Below are 20333 nucleotides of genomic sequence, written 5' to 3' on the forward strand. Positions count from 1 at the left end.
AAAAATGAAAGTGGAAAAACCTGTGGTCCTTAAGGGGTTAAGAGCCCAGTTTCATCTCTTGTGACAATTTGTCCACTGTGTGGCACTGTTTCTGCAATTTTTTCGATGCAAAAATTAAGATTCTTATAGGCTACAGAACATTTTCAGTTAGACTCACTTGATATATTTACTTTAGCATACTCATGTTGTCAGTATGTTACCTCACAAATTAAAAAGCAAATACAACTTTTTTTTAAATAATTATTTAATACCATTAATAATCAAAGGCATAAAATGGTCTCAAACGATATACATGTATCTACTGTCTTTACAGGAACTTTACAGCAATATTGACATTTTCAGTAAAATAGGTTGTTACAGTAACTACATATAAACATAAGGGCTAAGTCATTTTACACAGAAAAAAGCAGCACAGTAAATTTGTACAGTAGTAAATTACATAATGCTACAACTGCAAAATCTGCTACAGCATGCTGTGTGGCACTACCTCTCTGAAGATTTAATGCTTGAAGGCCACATAACAGTTCATATCATTCCGTATCATATCCTTCATTGCATGAACCAAATAATATCTCCAGTATTTAAAGGAGATATCCATTGAAAATTAACTTATCCCCTATCCACAGGATAAGGGATAAGTAACTGGGGTCCAACCTCTGGGACCCTCCGATCTACTGAACAGGGAGAAGTTAAAGGGGTATTCCAGGAAAACTGTTTTTTTTTTTTTTATATTAACTTGCTCCAGAAAGTTAAACAGATTTGTAAATTACTTCTATAAAAATATCTTAATCCTTTCAATAATTATCATCTGCTGAAGTTGAGTTGTTGTTTTCTGTCTGGCAACAGTGCTCCCTGCTGACATCTCTGCTTGTCTCAGGAACTGCACAGAGTAGAAGAGGTTTGCTATGGGGATTTGCTTCTAAACTGGGCGGTTCCCGAGACACGTGTCATCAGAGAGCACTTAGACAGAAAAGAACAACTCAACTTCAGAAGCTCATAAGTACCGAAAGGATGAATATTTTTTAATATAAGTAATTTCTGGAGCCAGTTGATATATGAATTTTTTTTTTTCCTGGATAACCTCTTTAATTTTCACTGGAATTCTCCTTTAAGTCACTTTATAATGATTAAACCCTTATAGGACACCTGTGATGATCAGACTTATAAAACAGAATGGACATATTTCTTATTTTACATTTCATAATAATATTACATATATAATTTTCAACTGTCATTTTTATTTTAATCTTTTAATCCCTGGGAGGAGCAAGATGGTCACATGTTTGGTTGCACCTATAAACCGATATTGTTTAGGTAAAGGCAATTGACAAAGCTGGATGATTTACTAATGTGGGAAAAATGGGTTAAATAAATAACAGCCAGAAACAGCTGTAATTTACAAACCATACTCTTACAGTGATATTAAAGTACAGAAAGCAGGTATACAGCTAAGGAAGGGCTACTGGGGCATGTACTCTGGGTGTCAGCAAGCTATGGTGTCTTCATCGGGATTAGGGCTAGGGCAGAAAACTTAGCTACAGCTTTACACCCACAGACACAATGGCTATTATTTTTTTTAATTTCTCATTGGAGTTTTTCCTTAAGTACTTTATAAACCTGATTAATTAAGGAGTGGAGAAAACACATTTATAGGTTCTAAAATCAACAATTTTTTTGCGCTCTTGCTTATGGCATATTACTGATCTGTGTTGTATAAATCCATGATAAAGCCGATAGAATTCTACGAGTTCAAAGTGTACCTCCAAGTGCCTTTCATTTTTATACAGTTGGACAAAGTTTTTATTTTTCTAAGTTTTGAACTTATTTGAAAAATGGTGGCATGTGCCATCACATAACTGAGTTAGGGAAGAGACTGGCATCTTGAGGAGGCCGTATATAGTGTCACACAGAATGTCCATAGGTTCTGTAATGCAGACCCAAAGGGACTCCATGAGCTGCCATATGGTGCATGTAGACAGCCTTTGCTGTCTTTTCTGTGTGAGAGTGATAGTGTTAAATTTGACTGTGATAAGTGTGTATTGACAGAAACAATAATGACAGTATATTATGGATTTGCCTTCATTGTGTAGGCTGACCACTTTAAGTTTTTTTAAGTAGGCAGGAAGCTAATTATCTGTAGTTTTATTAAAGCACTTCAAAGTTTTACATATTAATATGAAACTACAATGTGAAACATTATGATTGATAATGAAGGCTATGAACAACTATTTTAATTCACTTGTTTACTAAACACTAAATATAACCACTATGTAGTCTTTATAAAAAATTTCCTGCCATTTTTCTGTTGTATGTTCTGTGTAACACTTTTACAGCTTCTCTTCTCTTCTGCTGAATCTGATCCAGCTGCACTATGCTCCTGGCTGCATTGACTTTCTTCCTTTTCTCTGTGTTAAAAGTGTCCAAAGTGAAAGGTTTACATAGATTTAAAGGCTGTTGCACTTTAGAATGGAATAAACTTAGATTTTTATATCATATGCACAGCTGTCTATTTAGCATATTCCTGACCATTTTAAAGGTGTTGTCACAATATTAGTTTAAAAACGGCACTACTCTTGTCCATAGACTCTGTCTAATATTGCAGCCAAGCTTTAGCAACTTAAATGGGAAATAACTGCTATATCAAGCACAGCCCATGAACAAGAATATGGTTGCATCTGCACAAAAAGGATACTTTTTTTTCCCCCTAATCTAAGACAATCCCTTAATAAAGAATATGGCCGATTTACAAGTCAAATCTACCTCCCTGTAACTTTTAATTGAATTAGGAAGTATACTTTAAATTTCTATTCAAATGAATTGTCCATTTTGAAATCAAACCAAGATGACAACGCTCACTTCCAATGTTTAATGCTGAAATCATAGAAAGGAAATGCTGTATAAGCAATCCCATGAACCTTTAGCGAAACTGTCACTCTATATGGGATTTTTTTTTTTTTTTTAAACTTAAAAAACTTTCTGTTAGTAGTAAATTGCATAGCTTAATAGACAGCACAACTTATAGCACTTTACTTATTTTACATACAGTAGCTTGGTTACAAAAACAAGATGACTGTCCAAGCTGTCAGGTATCCCTGTCCCTGTGCCAGCAGGTAGTGCTTTCATCCAGACTGGGAGAAGGAACAGTGCATCAGATGATCACAACATATCTCTTGAATTGCGGATAGCACAACAGAGGACCATACTAAAGATCATGCCGAAAATCTGTAAAAATAAATAAATAATATATTTAAAAAAGTTACGAATTTATCGAACTTGTCTGTGTATGTTTAGTATTTCTGCACTGGAAAAAATAAGTAAGTAAAGGTGGGAAGATATGACTTAGTTTAGGATAAGTTTTAACAGTCAAACCATAAAGCTTTTATTGTAGCAAAAAATAGATACATCATAAAATGCAAAAGTAAGCATTCAGAACTCGACCCTGTCAGGTCGAAAGAACACAGAAAAGTGCAGTTACAAATAAAGGCATGGGAACTCTTAGTGGGCTCAATAAATGTACTAAAATGGCTGCCTCCCACCCAGGAAGAACAGTGTGGCTGTAGAATAATGTCAAACAATGGCTCATATCTGGACAGTGGAGAGAGGATAACCAAGGTTCCCAAACAATAGTGAAACTATACAAAGTCCAAGTGTTCACAGCACTGTTAAAATCATTCGTTTACTGAAATTCCATTAAAATCGACAGGGTACAAAAAAAGGTACACATCTGCATGGTCGAGATAAAAACTTCCCCCTCTGAAGCGTTTCTGCCCTAACGGACCTTAATCATAAATACAAGGCATAGTACTGCCAAGTATTTAAGAAGCATATAGCTCCACCCCTATTGGGAGTGACTAAAATAAAATAAACAGACAAAGCAATACATAAAAAACATAGAATACAGGAAAAAAGTCCAATAACTCATTACTAGGTCAAGCCTATGGTTCATGCCTTTCGGATATGAAGTATCCAACATAAGTATCCAATAGGGCTGCACGATATATTGCAAAAGCAATCGAATCGCAATTTTTGCTTATGGCGATACGGCCCCCTGGGAAAACATAGTATCATCTGCCCAGGCTGGCTCCCGAGCCGGGGCCGGCCAGAGCAGGTAAAAACTAATTTAAATACTAAAAGTCAGTGTTTCCCAACCAGGGTGCCTCCAGTTGTTGCACAACTCTTAGCATGCCCGGACTGGCAAAGGCTGTCCGGTCATGCTGGGTGTAGTAGATTCACAACAGCTGGAGGCACCCTGCTAGAAAAACACTGCGCTAAGGGCGCAGGGAGAAAAATAAAAAAACCTTATGCTCACATGTCCCAGTCCCTGCAGATTCGTCTCCGTGCGCTACGGAGTTTCCGCTCTTCTTAGTACAGTAGGACCTTTCCCTTTTCAGCCAATCACTGGCCGCAGTGGTGTCACGTGTCAAGCCAGTGATTGGCTGATGGGGAAAGGTCTTGTACTGCAGAAGATTTGAAATCCGCCTGGGAAACCCAGTGTATTGCTGCAGTACAAGAAAACAAGAAAGTGACAGAAGGGGAGGGGAGGGGGGGGGGGGGATGTGACAGAAGGGGGAGGAATGTGACAAGGGGGGTGGGTATGTGACAAGGGGGGAGAATGTGACAAGGGGGAGGAGAATGTGACAAGGGGGAGGAGAATGTGACAGGGGGGGATGTGACAGGGGGGGGGAATGTGACAAGGGGGGAGAATGTGAAATTGGCGGTGGGCATAAAATGGGTAGGTAGATGTAAAATGGAGGCAATTGGACATGAAAAGGGGGATTTCACCATTTTTTAAATTATATCTCATCGCATATCGCAATCGCAATATTTAGGCCCAAAATCGCAATCGCACATTTTTCCCATATCGTGCAGCCCTAGTATCCAATAACCTTCTAGGTTCAGTAATTTTGAACGCCTGTCTCCTTCGTGCTGTGGCTTTGTAATCTTTTTTATTCCAGAAATTGTTAGAGCACTAACATCACCTGCATGAATGTATGAGAAGTGTTTCGAGACATTCAAAGGATTTCTGGTAATGTGGGTTACACCATATAAATGTTCTCTAAGTCTATCTTTAATACGTCTACTTGTGAAACCCACATAACCTAAATGGCAAATGGTACACTGTATATAATAAATGGCCAATGTAGTATTGCAATTTATGAATGAGGAAATTATATAAGATGTACCCGCAATAGTTTCATTTAGTTCTTTGGTTTGTTTCATAAACGCACAACAACAGCAGCGATTGCCGCCACATCTGAAACAGCCCTTCAAATTCAACCAAGTATTTTTGGTATTATTTTATAGTAAATGTGAGGGTGCCAGTATGGATTGTAGGTTGGGTGGGCGTTTAGCTGAGAATCTGCAACCTTCGTGAATGATATTTTTAAGAATATTAGCTTGTTCTAATACAAGAAGATATTTTGTAACAATATTTCTGATTATATTGTTTGCTGTATGTAGTAACAATGGTAACTAGTTGCTTTGATGCATTATCGTTTCCAAAGATTTTGTTATTTTTGAATTTCCTATTAGATTTCTTATTAGATTTTTTCTCATAGTAGGTCTTCCCTATTTAATGCACATACTTTGTCAATGGCAGAATTAACCCCTTAAGGACCAGGTTTTTTTCCCCCCGTTTTTGCACTTTCATTTTTTTCTCCTTACGTTTAAAAAATCATACCTCAATTGCACCTAAAAATCCATATGATGGCTTATTTTTTGCGCCACCAATTCTACTTTGTAATAACATCAGTCATTTTACCCAAAAATCTATGACGAAATGAAAAAAAAAATAATAATTGTGCAACAAAATTGAAGAAAAAAAAAAAAGCCATTTTGTTAATTTTGGAGGCTTCTGTTTTTACGCAGTAAATTTTTTGGTAAAAATGACACGTAATCTTTATTCTGTAGGTCCATAAAATTAAAATGATACCCTACTTATATAGGTTTGATTTTGTCGTACTTCTGGAAAAAATCGTAACTACATGCAGGAAAATGTATACGTTTAAAATTGTCAAACTTTTTAATTTTTTTGCATACGGGGTGGTATGAGGGCTCATCTTTTGCACCGTGATCTGAAGTTTTTAGAGGTGTCATTTTTGTATTGATCGGACTTTTTGATCGCTTTTTATTCATTTTTTCATGATATAAAAAGTGACTAAAAATACACTATTTTGGACTTTGGAAATTTTTTTTTTTGCACGTACGCCATTGACTGTGCGGTTTAACTAATTATATAGTTTTATAATTCGGACATTTCCGAATGCGGCGATACCACATGTTTATTTTTATTTTCACTTTTTTTTTTAATGGGAAAAGGGGGGTGACTTTTATTAGGGAAGGGGGTTAAATGATCTTTATTAACTTTTTTTTTGCAATGTTATAGCTCCCATAGGGTGCTATAACACTGCACACACTGATCTTTTACATTGATCAATGGTTTCTCATAGGAAACTATTGATCAGTGATTCTGCTGCATGACTGCTCATGCCTGGATCTCAGGCACTGAGCAGTCATTCGGCGATCGGACACTGCGATTTCAACACGGCGGTCCTGAACAGCCCCCTGAGCTAGCCGGGGGTAGCTTAGTTTCACTTTAGACGCAGCAATAAACTTTGAACGCCGCGTCTAAAGGGTTAATAGCGCGTGGCACTGCGATCAGTGCCGCGCGCTATTAGTCATGGGTACCGGGCCCAACCCGCTATGAAAGGGAAAGGACCCAAGATGTAATGACATCACTCATTTTACCCTAAAATGTATGGTAAACCCCCCCAAAAAAATTGCGTAAGGAAACTTAAACGAAAATCATAATTTTGCAAATTTGGGGGGGGTTTGTTTTCGCGCTGTACACTTTACGCTAAAAAATACATGTTTTCTTTATTCTCTGGGTCAATACAATTAAAATGATACCCATGGTTACATACATTTCTATTATTGTACTGGTTTTAAAAAATCTCAAACTTTTTTTACAAAGTCAGTATGTTTAAAATTGCCCTATTTCTGATTTTTCTGTATTCAGGGATGTGTGATTTTTTGCGCCATGATCTGTAGTCTGTTTTGGTACCAGATTTGCGTACATGTGACTTTTTGATTGCTTTTTTAAAAAAATGTTTGCAGTTTGATGTGACAAAAAAAAAGCTGAATTTTTTTTAACTTTTTTTTGCGTTGACGCTGTTCGCCGTAGGGGGATCATTAACATTATATTTTTATAGTTCGGACATTTACGCACGCAAAAATAACAAATATGTTTATTATTTATTGTTTCTTTACACTTTTATGTATTAATATAGGGGAAAAGGGTGATTTTAAACTTTATTGAGAAGGGGATTTTTCAAATTTTTTTTGCTTTTCTTTTTTACATTTATTTTACACTTTTTTTGTTCCCATAGGGGAATATTTATAGTAATCATTAGATTGCTAATACTGTTCAGTGCTATGCATAGGGCATAGCACTGATCAGTATTATCAGTGATCTTCTGCTCTGGTCTGCTGGAAGGACGGGAGATGGACGGAGGCAGGTGAGAAGACCTCCGTCCGCCATCTTGGCTGATCTGATCCCCGCGGCAGTGACGCGGGTGATCAGATCAGCCATTATAAGTGCTGCACCGTCGCAGATGCCATGATCTGTATTGATCACAGCACCTGAGGGGTTAATGACAGCTGCCGGGATCCGCCGGGAACGAAGCGTGCGCTCGCATCACAGCCGCGCCATAAATGTACGGCGCTGTGCGTTAAGAGGTGCTATGCAGCACCGTACATTTACGGTGCATGTCCTTAAGGGGTTAATAATCCCGTAGGGTGAAAGGCGTAAACGTAAAAAATAAAAAATAAAAAATAAAAATGCAGCTTTTTTTGGTCCCATTTTATTCTTATTATTTTATTGTCCATTTTATTCTTATTATTATTTTTATAAAAAATTATCTGAAAGTTTTATATAAGCAACTTGTGGTATTGATAAAAAGTACAGGTGAGGGTGCAAAAAATTTGCCCTCATACCGCCCTATGTACGGAAAAATGAAAAAGTTATACAATAAGTTTTAGATTTTTTTTTTAAGCAGTACAAAAATATAAAAGTATCTAGCCATGGGTATCATTTTAATCGTATTGACCCACAGAATAAAAAAACACATTTTTACCGTAAAGTGTACAGTGTGAAAATGAAACCCTCCTTAACGTGCAAAATTGTGGTTTTCATTTAAATTTCCTCCCTAAAATTTTTTTGGGGGGTTTGCCATACATTTTATGGTAAATTGAGAGGTTTCATTACAAAGTAGAATTGGTCATGCAAAAAGCAAGCCCTTATATGGGTCTGTAGATGGAAATATAAAAGAGTTATGGATTTTAGAAGGTGAGAAGGAAAAAATGAAAAACGCAAAAATAAAATTGGCCTGGTCCTTAAGGTTAAAATGGGCTTGGTCCTTAAAGGGTTATGGGGTTAATCAGACCTTTGGGATCATTTCTAAATTTTAGTCTTTCAGACAGGTTTACACTTTCTGCCTCAGAGTTCAACCGAAGAGCAATTTCTTTTGCTTCTGATAAATTCTCCATATGGCAAATTTTTTATAATATGTTTCGGATGACACGAATTTGCGTGCAATACTGAATTGCCAGCTGTAGGCTTCCTAAAAGTAGATGTGACAATTCTTTGATTTACGATCTCCAGTTTAACATCCAAATAATTAATAGTGGTAGGGTTAAAATCCAAAGTAAATTTTAACGCACAGGGATTGCTATTGAGATACTGTATGAATTGTGGTACAGCCGCTACATCAGATGCCCAAATAATAATATCATCTATGTAGCGGCCATACCACAAAATATCAGGAACAAATGGGTTAAGTGAATCAAACGAAAATAACTCCTCCCACCATGCAACAAAAAGGATAGCTAAAGAAGGGGAATATTTTGAACCCATTGAGGCTCCCACCCACTGTAAATAATATTTAGAGTTAAACATAAAATAATTATGTGTCAACAAATAATGTATAGTTGTGAGAATAAACATTTTTAGATCCGGGGTTTAATTAGAATATTTATCCAGATGGAATTCAATAGCTATCAGTGCTAAACTGTGGGGAATACATTTGTAAAGAGTTTCGATGTCACGTTAACCAGTTGTAATGGGACTTCCATTGTACAGTATCCAGAGTGCCAAGCAAATGCTTGGTATCCCTGATATACCCATAGGTGCGTTTCACTAAGGGTTGTAAAAATTGGTCAAGCCATTCGCACAAAGATTCATTTAAAGAGCCAATCCCCGCAACGATAGGTCTTAAAGGTGGTGGGAATTGGCTCCTATGAATCTTTGGTAAAGAATGTAAAATGGGTGTAATGGGAGTAACATTAAACAAAAAATCATGCTTTTTGAGTAAGAACCGCTAATGCCAGTCCTTCAACCAGAAGACATTTTAGACTGAGTTGGTAATCCGTGGTGGGATCTTTTTGAAGGATTTCATAAGTCCTTTCATCATTCAACATTTCTTCATTTAATTTAATGTAAAGGTCCTTATTTAACAACACCACGGCTCCGCCTTTGGCGGCCGATCACACTAATAAATCCTCATTTGCTTTCAATTCAGAAATAGCATTCTTTTCAGCCTTAGATAAATTTCCTTTAAACTGTTCTCCATTTTGGGTGTTTGCTTTCATTTCTCGATAAAGTGCGGCAAGTTCATCATATATTAACTCTTGAAACCGATCTAAAGCCTCACATCTCGACTGTATTGATAGAATGTCGGATTTTTAAAGTCAATTGATCTGCATTCTTCTATTTTGTCATTCATTGGAAGTGACTGGGTGTTCCACATATTAAAGGGGTACTCCGGTGGAAAACACTTTTTTTTTTTTTTTTTATCAACTGGTGCCAGAAAGTTAAATAGATTTGTAAATTACTTGTATTAAATAAACTTAATCCTTTCAGTGCTTATTAGCTGCTGAATACTACAGAGGAAATTATTTTCTTTTTGGAACACAGAGCTCTCTGCCGAATCACAAGCACAGCGCTCTCTACTGACATCTCTGTCCATTTTAAGAACTGTCCAGAGTAGGAGAAACTCCCCATAGCAAACATATGCTGCTCTGGACAGTACCTAAAATGGACAGAGATGTCAGCAGAGAGCACTGTGCTCGTGATGTCAGCAGAGAGCTCTGTGTTCCAAAAAGAAAATTATTTCCTCTGTAGTATTTAGCAGCTAATAAGTACTGGAAGGATTAAGATTTTTAATAGAAGTAATTTACAAATCTGTTTAACTTTCTGGCACCAGTTGATTTATAAAAAAAAAGTTTTCCACAGGAGTACCCCTTTAAGGACACTAGAGAGTTCAGCACTATACAATCTTGAAAAGAAGGTGAATTCATTTTTTCAGATGTTATTTCTGGAGACAAATCAGATAGTGAAGGGACTGACTGCATTTCCTGTGCGTTATCTTCAAAATAAAATGTCTCTTTACTGTAAGAAGCCTAAAGAACCAAATGATATCGTTGATGGTCTGATAAAGATCAAAATTATAAGTAGGGACATAAGAAAGACCTTTTACATTTACAAGAAAATAATACCAATAATACTTGGTTGAATTTGAAGGGCTGTTTCAGATGTGGCGGCAATCGCTGCGGTTGTTGTGCGTTTATGAAACAAACGAAAGAACTAAATGAAACTATTGCGGGTACATCTTATATCATTTCCTCATTCATAAATTGCAAGGGGTTGAAGGTTACTGGATACTTATGTTCGATACCTCATATCTGAAAGGCATGAATCATAGTCTTGACCTAGTAATGAGTTATTGAACTTTTTTCCTGTATTCTATGTTTTTTGTGTATTGCTTTGTGTGTTTATTTTATTTTAGTCATTCCCAATAGGGGTGGAGCTATATGCTCCTTAAATACTTGGAGGTACTATCCCTTGTATCTATGATTAAGGCCCGGTAGGGTGGAAACGCGTCATAGGGGAGGTTTTTACCTCGAACATGCCGGTGTGCACCATTCAATAAACAAATGGTTTAACCAGTGCTGGTAAAATTTGTACTTTGTATTCTGGAGACAGTGAAGGAGGACTGACTGCACTTGCACGGAGGAGGTGAGCGCTTTCCTATTTTTCTTTCTTTTGTAATAGTGAAACTATCCACAGTGTCCTCCCGAATGGCTGACAATTTTTCATTCAGTATGATAAGATTAAAGCGTAGCTGTCATAGTGCAAAAAAAAAAAAAGTGATATTACTCAGTACCTAATCCTGACATCTAATATTTTTGTGTGTCTGTCACCTTTATTTATTTATTTTTATTAGACTTTTATTGTTGCTCACTTGAATTCCTCTCTAAGGGAGAGGTGTGGCCTCACTGTGCAGGTCTCCGCCCCCTCCCTCAGTATGCTGCCTGCTCACATCTCCCCCAGCATAAGCAAAACACAACTCCCAGCATGTCAGGCCACTCTCGCTGCTCTGCAGGCACGGAATAATTATAAAACTAACCTTGGTGTCCCGGAGGCAGCTGGGGGGGGAAGGGTTAGTTGTAGGGCCTGTGAGTGGTTTCCCGGGCCCGCAATTTATTTGTGCGCGCACTCCATGCGCTCGTTCACAGGCAGTGCGTGCCCGCGCATAGACTGTATCTCATACAGCGTGGATCGCCTATACTGGATACCGGAACGCTTGACAGACGGTATCCAGTATGTTGCAAAATCAAGACCAGTCTGTCTAGATAAAGACAGACAACCCTTAGTGGTGGCTATTTTTAGTTTTAAATTCTGGGGAAAATTGACATTTTTTTTTAAATACGTTTATATTGTAAAAAGGCATCTTATGATTAGTTCTATAATATATCAAAAGTTTTTCACAATCACAGTGCCTCTTTAACTCGATCAATAACTCTGCTAAAAGACAATGACAACTGTTTCCACTGGGAGGCTACGTATATTTGGGCTGCCAAAAGAATAAATTGGGATAAGCGGAATGGGGGAGATTTAACAAAACCTGTGTAGAGGAAATGTTGCTGAGTTGCCCATAGCAACCAATCAGATTGCTTATTTCATTTCTGAAAAGGCCTCTGAGAAATGAAAGAAGCGATCTGATTGGTTGCTATGGGCAACTTTTCCTCTGGACAGGTTTTGATAAATCTCCCAATTGTGTGGTAAGGCATTCTGCATGGCTTATAACCCAAAAGGATATATGTAAGAGTCCTCAGAACGGTGCTACTCAAGACGCTTTCCAGCAAATCCAGAACCTACTTCCAAAACTCAGCAACCACTGTGCATCTCCACCAGACATGAAACACAGTGCCCCTCAAATTACAACCTCTAAAACATAGCGAACTTACTGCAGCAGAAATAGCATGTAAGCGAGTAGGGAACGTGTAAAACCTGTGGAATATTTGAAATGAAATCTGTAGCAAAAACAATTCCTGTGGATAGGGGATAAGTGCTTGATTGCGGGGAGGGGGGGGCGTACGGTCGACCTCACTGAGGTCAATGCTAAGCACATTAGCCGCTCTCACGGAGCGGCAATGCTGGGGACCGTTTGGGAGATCACGGGGGGAGCCAGCTGTCGGACCCCCTGAGATCAAACAGTTATCCCCTATCCTGTGGATAGGGGATAAGTTGTTATTGCTGCAGGTGTCCTTTAAAGGGATGTCTTAACTAGAGAAACCTGCCAGCTGCCCTTGCTGACCATTGTGCAAGTAGTCATTCCACTACAATAAGGAAAGGGAGAAGTGAGGATCACTCTCCTAATCTTCCATAACCTTAAGTTTCCTATTTTTAGGTGGGGCATTTATAAGACCATACAGAAGAGATATCAAACCAGATACCTCCAGGGAGTAAAGGACATAGGCCTCAAAAAAAAGTGGTGGAAATTCGAGACCCACTTGGGAAGCGTAGTAGGAGAGAATCTGGTGTGCCCTGAAATATTCCTCATCAGGGAGGGCAGACAACGAAATCAGCTTATTCCCACTCAAGAAATTGTGCAACTTGGTCAGTTTCGCCTCCGACCAACAGCAAAACCTAGTAGGAGTCATTTCTGGGAGGAATAGAGGATTAGAAAGAAAAGGAAGGAGAGGGGAAACAGAAGACTGCAGGGAGTACTTGAAGCACACCTGACGTCACAAGGAGAGAGAGAGAGTACAAAGCTACTAGGGAGTTTTAGGATAAGTTTTAAAGTCTAAATTTAACTTTATGATGAAAGAATACAACAGAATTATTGTTTGATGGAGTAGCTACTAAAATTGACGTGTAAGGGGAGCCAACAGACACAGATTAAAATGCCAGTATGGGGTTTGTCAAAACACTTTACCTCCAGGATAAAAAGTTACACATAGTTATAAATGATTCCTTAAACCTGTACTACTACATAAATATTTGTGCTTCAAAACTCGAACAAATTCTATAATAGCCGTAATAACAGCAGTCATAATAATTGCAACTAAGCATTTCTGTAAAATAATGACTGAAGAAGTTAAACAAAAGCTTAAGACGAGTGAAATTCTGAAATTTTAATTAATAAAAAAACACTTTTTGCCTTTTTTCCACATTAAATTGAAATGTCAAATCCCAGACCCAAACACATTTTAGATTTCTCCATTTCTAGGATCAATAGTCTTTTATTTTTGTTGTCTAGACAGGATATATGTCTCCCTTTTCCAGAAGACTTCAAATTACAACAAAAATGAATTACAAATACCCACATAATAGTCAGTTTTATTACTTAGTGGTATTTGTGGTCTTTAACTTGAGCAATATCCAAGGGCTGAGCAAAGGGATGGAATTAGTCATTTTTGCTGCATTACATATACTAATAATGTAACCAAGGGCAGTCACTGCCAGTGGGAACCATGTGGTCCATTCTTCAACTGGGGACAGAGCACATCTCTTTTTGAGGCGTCATAGCACAACTCACAGATATATAGACTTATCCTCCTGCTGAACTAGGGCTTTATTTTTCACAATTACTGTAGGATTTAGACTAGGTTCACACGGCCGTTGTCCGCCATCCTGATTTTCTACTGTCAATGCTTCCTAAACAGACCATACTACTAACGGATGCACAAGCTCTACATTTTCTAGTGCAATCACAGCGCACAGTGGGGACGTGTCGCCCCATTACCCGACTGGGATGAGCAGCAGGGAATGGAGTGACAGGTCTCCGCTGTGCTCTGTGGTTGAGCTAGGAGATGAGGAGCAGGCGTCTGTAAAGACAGTGGGGAATGGAGATGCAAGGAATGTATTGCGATCTTTACAATACAAGTTTAAAAACCCCGCCGAGAGCCGTGAATGGCCACTCGTTGCCGGCCATTCTGGGCTCCCGGCAGGGTATTTGAAAATGAAAGTACAATACTCAGTATATACATCGCTGGGGAGTGGCGCATGCTGCCGCTCCCCTGGTTAATAGCTTATGATTGTATCGGTTCTCAGAGCTGAGACTCGGTGCAATCATTTCCTCAGCCCCCAATGTGGAACATACTCTGTTCCATGATGGGGGTAGAAGTAAAAGCACCACTTTAGTCTCCCCAGCTGCCCACAGACTTCAGCACTGCAGGAGTCTGCTGCTTTCACCTCTTCTGAGCAGACTCAGAATAATAAAGGTTCTAAAATGGATTTTTAAAACCGGGTGCAAACGGATGACATTACAGGCTCATCAGTTTGCCATAGACTTCAATGTTAAATTTAATATACCCATTCTTAACCCATTATTTTTGGAGAAGAAAAAAATACTGCATGCAAAGTCTTTTCTCTGCTAAAAATAACAGAATAGAAACCAAGCAAGTGCAAACGGGTAACAAAGGACTGTATAAAAATCCTATTGACATCAATGGGATCTATTTACAGCCATTTGCAAAAGGCTTTAACAGATTTGAGAATGGGCATGAATTAATGGGGACAGATGTTAATGTGAACCAGCCTTAAGACTTTTGAGCCAAGGGGAGTGTCTGAACATGTGTACAAGTTTGGTTTCACAAGGTGTAAACAGAGCCGAGTGGTCTGCTGATGGACACCAACAGATCCTGAGAGACAACAGTGAATTTCATCGGGTCTGTTGGGTTTCTGTTTGATGTCCATCACTTTGCAGGATTCTAACATGACAAAAAAATTCTGCGTGCTGCATTTTTGTTGTTGTTGTTGTGTTCTTTAAATGGGACCTGTGACAAAGGCCACAAATGGAGTTCCTATGGAAGGATGAATCTAGCCTTTGTCCATGGTTTAGCACATTACCAAACTTACTTTGCACTTTGGAATGTGAGAAACATTCAGAATTATTACTATATTTCTGTTTCAACACAATTGTACTAATTGTTTTGTGGAATTGCTTTTAATACAGTGAGTTTTGCTGAGACTTGTGGAATAAGAACCTAATCCTAGAAAGTAACTGCCAGGGATAATAAATTTTTTGAAGTCCAATTTCTCCTATAAAACCATAGGTGTCACTATTGTGCAAGAGAAACATACACCCTATAGACTTTCTTGCAATGATATATTTAGTTGTTCAAACCTTTTCCTACTAGCACAAAATGAGACTGCAATTTGCTGAAAAATTTACACTGAAACCGGGGACACATTGGACCCTGCTCTGTCATGTACGACTGAAATGGACTTTTGCCTTTTGCTGGGGAACCACAAAAGGAGCATTGTATAGTTGTGAGGACTAAACTACTTAGTAAAGGGGTTGTCTAAATTTTGAAATGGCAATTTCAAATACCCTCTTAGCTAATTCTGACTTAACAGAGGGGGAGCAGAGGGGAACCTCTGTCTGGCCAAACATTTTGCAGCTGCTGCAGGTTAAATGAATTACATGGCAGACATTCATGTGACCATGTAATACATGAAGGCCTAGTCCTTCAATACAATGTCTGGGACAGGTGGTGTATGGATGATAGCGTTTGAGTGTGTAGTCTTACTTTGTTAGTCTGTCTGTTATCCTACTGTCCCCGGACCTAAGTCTGTGTCATTGTAGTATATTATTTTGACAAATTACACCCCTGACGTATCTAGGAAGGGACTGTCTTCACGGTTACAGACCTGTCGTTTAGGGCAGGTATGTAAGTAGATTTGCCTTTGTCCACAGTGCGCAACATTATCAAGAAGTTTGCAACCCATGGCACTGTAGCTAATCTCCCTGGGCGTGGACGGGAGAGAAAAATTGTTGAAAGGTGTCAACGCACAAAAGTCCGTATGGTGAATAAGCATCCCCAAACAAGTTCCAAAGATATTCAAGCTGTCCTGCGGGCTCAGGGAGCATCAGTGTCAGCGAGAACTATTCGTCAACATTTAACTTAAATTAAAAGCTATGGCAGGAGACCCAGGAGGACCCCACTGCTGACACAGAGACATAAACAAGGAAGACTACTTTTTGCCAAAATGAACTTGAGTAAGCCAAAATCCTTCTGGGAAAACGTCTTGTGGACAGCTGAGACCAAGATCTTTTTGGTAAAGCACATCATTCTTCTGTTTACCGAAAATGGAATGAGGCCTAAAAAGAAAAGAACACAGTACCTACAGTGAAATATGGTGGAGGGTCAATGATGTTTTGGGGTTGTTTTGCTGTCTCTGGCACTGGGTGCCTTGAATGTGTCCAAGGCATCATGAAATCTGAAGATTACCAATGGATTTTGAATCGCACTGTACAGCCCGGTGTCAGAAAGCCGGGTTTGCGTCCGAGATCTTGGGTCTTACAGCAGGACAACGACCCCAAACATACATCAAAAAGCACCCAGTAATGGATGGCAACAAAGTGCTGGAGAGTTCTGAAGTGGCCAGCAATGAGTCCAGATCTAAATCCCATTGAACATCTGTGGAGAGATCTTAAAATTGCTGTTGGGAAAAGGCGCCCTTCCAATAAGAGAGACCTGGAACAGTTTGCAAAGGAAGAGTGGTCCAACATTCTGGCTGAGAGGTGTAAGAAGCTTATTGATGGTTATAGGAAGCGACTGATTTCAGTAATTTTTTCCAAACGGTGTGCAACCAAATATTAAGATAAGGGTGCCAATAATTTTGTCCAGCCCATTTTTGAAGTTTGCTTTTTTTTCCTCCCTTTTTTGGCTTAGTTTCAATATACACAAAGGGAATAAACATGTGTATAGCAAAACACGTGTTACTGCAATCCTTTTGTATGAGAAATACTTAATTTTCTTAATAAATGTCAGGGGCCAACATTTAAGGCCATGACTGTATTAGATCACTTTTCTCATTTTGAAAATTCCATGTGTCTTTCACATTATTAATAACAACTGCCCCTGGCAGAGGTCCATCCCTATGTCTAGTGCATTATTTTCAGATTTAGATGAGAGGCCCATGAGTCAGATACAGTGGCAATAGTGGCAAGTGGTTGCATGGGCCTCAAAAGTGTGAGTGGTATGTCAATTCATATAGTGCCCCTCATGGTAGGATGGAGGTGTAAATAGGGGGCCTCTTTTTACTATAGGGAAAAGCCTGGAATAACCCCCATAGGTGATATAGAATGAGGAGGGTTCGAGGGGTTCCACTTTCTGGCAAAGCAGCTGGCTGATGGTACTACATTTAAGTAAATGTTCTTTTTTCTAATCTGTTTCTATTTTTTGATAGTAAGTTTATTTCATTTTTAGCAGACTGTTTTTAACAGCATTTGGATACATACTTTACAGCAAGTCCCATTGACATAGGTGCTGGCTAAATTTATATGAATGGGACTCTATATGAATGGAAGATGTTTCTGGACGTGCTCTGTGACCTGTGCAGAGGTCTTATCTGTATATTGGTGTCATTTTTCACTGTAATCCTGCCTGTGATCATAAAGAGGACACATTTCAAAACAAAAGTTAAGCATAAAAACTTGATTCAAACAATGTCATTTTCTGATGACACATTTCCTTTAGGCAGGCAGCAGTGTTCCCCCTATGATAAGAAGGCTCTGGGAAGAGGCCACAAGGTGCAGTAGTGCCTTAAGAGAACAATGTCCGGCACTTTTGGGTCCAGTGGTGTGACAACTTGCGCTCTGGCCACTCACTCTGGCCGTGAGCGCATTGTCCCCTTCTCGCCCTCAGCTGGCGGGGCTGGGATTCACAGCGCGGGACGTGCCCGCATGCGTGTCCCAGCCCGTCCCTCACCTCTGTCCTCTGCTGCTTCCTTTCAGCTCTGGCTCTAGGAGGCGGGGGCACGCGCGCCGGACCGTTGCACCTGTCACACTGTTATAAGTTTCTGCACCCCCCACTTACCCCTGCCGGATCTTTGTTGCCCTAGTGCCTTAGAGAAAGCGTTCCTCTGAGTTGCCTTGCCGTTTTCTGACCTCATTGTTCCGTGACCTCAACTTGTTCCTTTGCCACCTGCCTACTGACCTCCTGCTACATTCCTGACTATGCTCCTGTGCCTGCCCTGATCTTCTGCTATCCTGACCTTGAGTTGCCGTATCCTACCTGTGCCTCAAACCTCGTCAGCCACCTGTGTAGTCGAGTCGTGCCAGGGGTAGCGACCTGGGTGCCGCCTGCTGCTGCAAGTCCATCCCGCGGGCTCTGATGAAAACCAGCGGCACCTTAGACCCCGCTCCCTGCCACACAGGTCCAGCGGATCCACTACCACAAGTGTTCTTGTCTACTGAACCATGTTACAAGTGGGAGCACTTTTTCCTCTTGTGGAGCCATTTGTGTAGCTTTAATCTTCTAATTTACAGGCACCAGGCCAGAGACTCACTTAGGAGCATCTGTTCAAATAGGCTTCTGGGAAGTCTCTTCCCCTGATCACTTTAACAGACATTTCACAAGATTCTGCTAACTCCAAAATGTGCCCAGACAACAAATCAAGCCCTATTTTTGGCAGCTGACTGGTAAATACAGATCTGAGTATAGTTCCAGCATTTCTATAGTTTTAAAGCTGTTGACAACCTATTTTGTATATGTATTATTCAAGACAGGTGTAGCCCACCCCAAAATGTTGTGCTGGTATGACATCTTGGTGCTGCAGCGCACCAGCAAGACTTCTCGAGTGCTGGCTACAGTACATAGCCCATTGTAGTCTGCATAGAGCTGTTCTCTCTGTTACTAGCAATGCATAGACACTTAAAAAATGTACCTGCTTAACTAAAAAAACAGTAAGGCAGGGATACTTTATGGCTTACATTTAGTAAATTCTCGGGCTAGATGTTCTGTACCTGACACAAGTAATCCTTGACATCTGAGACAGTAAGCCAATACTGGTTTATACAGATCTGGCTTACTGTTGTTTGCATAATGCCAATGTTTCCTGGGGGGGAAAAAGAAATGGCACTACAGTCCTAGATGGTGTTAATTATTAAGCAAGGGCCTAGTGTTAGCCCATAAAATATAGTGTTCTTGGCAACAGATGTAGTGTGGCAACTTTAAGTTATTAGTGCAGTGTGGACAACTAGTAAAAAGGAACACAGTAGGTAAGAGGAAAAATATTTCAAATGCAAGAGTCAAAATAACAGAAATATGCTTAAACCAGCACTGCGGAAACTTCTGATTATGTTAGGGAACCCATCAGCCTACACCAGGTGAAGCAGGCACATTGCTTTGTAATTATGACAATGAGTCAGTTCTAAATATGAAGACAATAGCAAATTGTGTGTATGATTTTACATCAACTGGCAGGTTTCACCAAGTTAAATATAAAGCTTACTTTGGCTAGAAAGTATATTCACTGTCTGCCGAAAATGACAGCTAATCTATGAGTTTAGTTTGAAATGAACATATGGTAAATATATGGAAGGTGCATAAATAAAGAAGACATGAAAGCGCCAAATGGGAAACCGAGAAGCTAAACTATTTCATATTAAAATAAAAATTTACTTTAATGAATGTCACAAAAATAATTCTAAAATAGTATTTTAATCTTAGGCATTTGGGTACTTTTTCTGAAAGAACCTTCAATGATCATGAGGCCTGGACTCTGCAGTGGTTGGTCCATTTATTTGTGGACACCAGCTGCTTTGATCTATGTTCATCCTGATCTTAACAGTGGTGTTATTATGAATATTATATTGATGCAGAATAAGTTCTAGACAACAGAAACATTCACAATAGAAATTCAATGGAATTCAGCTCTGTTCGTTTAGCACATTTTTTCATTCCACTGTTTTTGTTTCTGGACTTTTTGTTATTCACACTACAGAAACATTTTGTTAAGTTAAAGAGGTATACCGGTTCTAGACATTTTATCCCCTATCCAAAGCATAGGGGATAATATGCCTGATCGTAGGGGTCATGCTGCTGGGACCCCGTGCGATCTTGTGCAGAACACGGCAATCTAAACAAACGAAGACTCCATGGCCTACACACACCCTCCTATAGACATGAATGGAGATAGCATGACGTGACATCATGAGGGGCGAGGCCATAACATCACGACCACTGCCGCCGGAATCCAG

At 39.3% G+C, this 20333-nt stretch overlaps 1 protein-coding gene across 2 annotated transcripts in view; it reads right to left on the bottom strand.

The window, feature by feature from the left end:
• Positions 1-260: 260 nt before the first annotated feature.
• Positions 261-20333, bottom strand: part of TSPAN2 (tetraspanin 2) — a 230301-nt gene continuing 210228 nt past the window's right edge. For both annotated transcript variants that reach the window (XM_056558258.1, XM_056558257.1), the window contains one exon: positions 261-3222. In XM_056558258.1, the coding sequence (XP_056414233.1) occupies positions 3157-3222 (66 nt within the window). In that variant the 3' untranslated portion in view covers positions 261-3156. The remainder of the gene's footprint in view (positions 3223-20333) is intronic.

This window comes from Hyla sarda, chromosome 2 (genome assembly GCF_029499605.1).
Source record: "Hyla sarda isolate aHylSar1 chromosome 2, aHylSar1.hap1, whole genome shotgun sequence".
NCBI lineage: Eukaryota > Metazoa > Chordata > Amphibia > Anura > Hylidae > Hyla > Hyla sarda.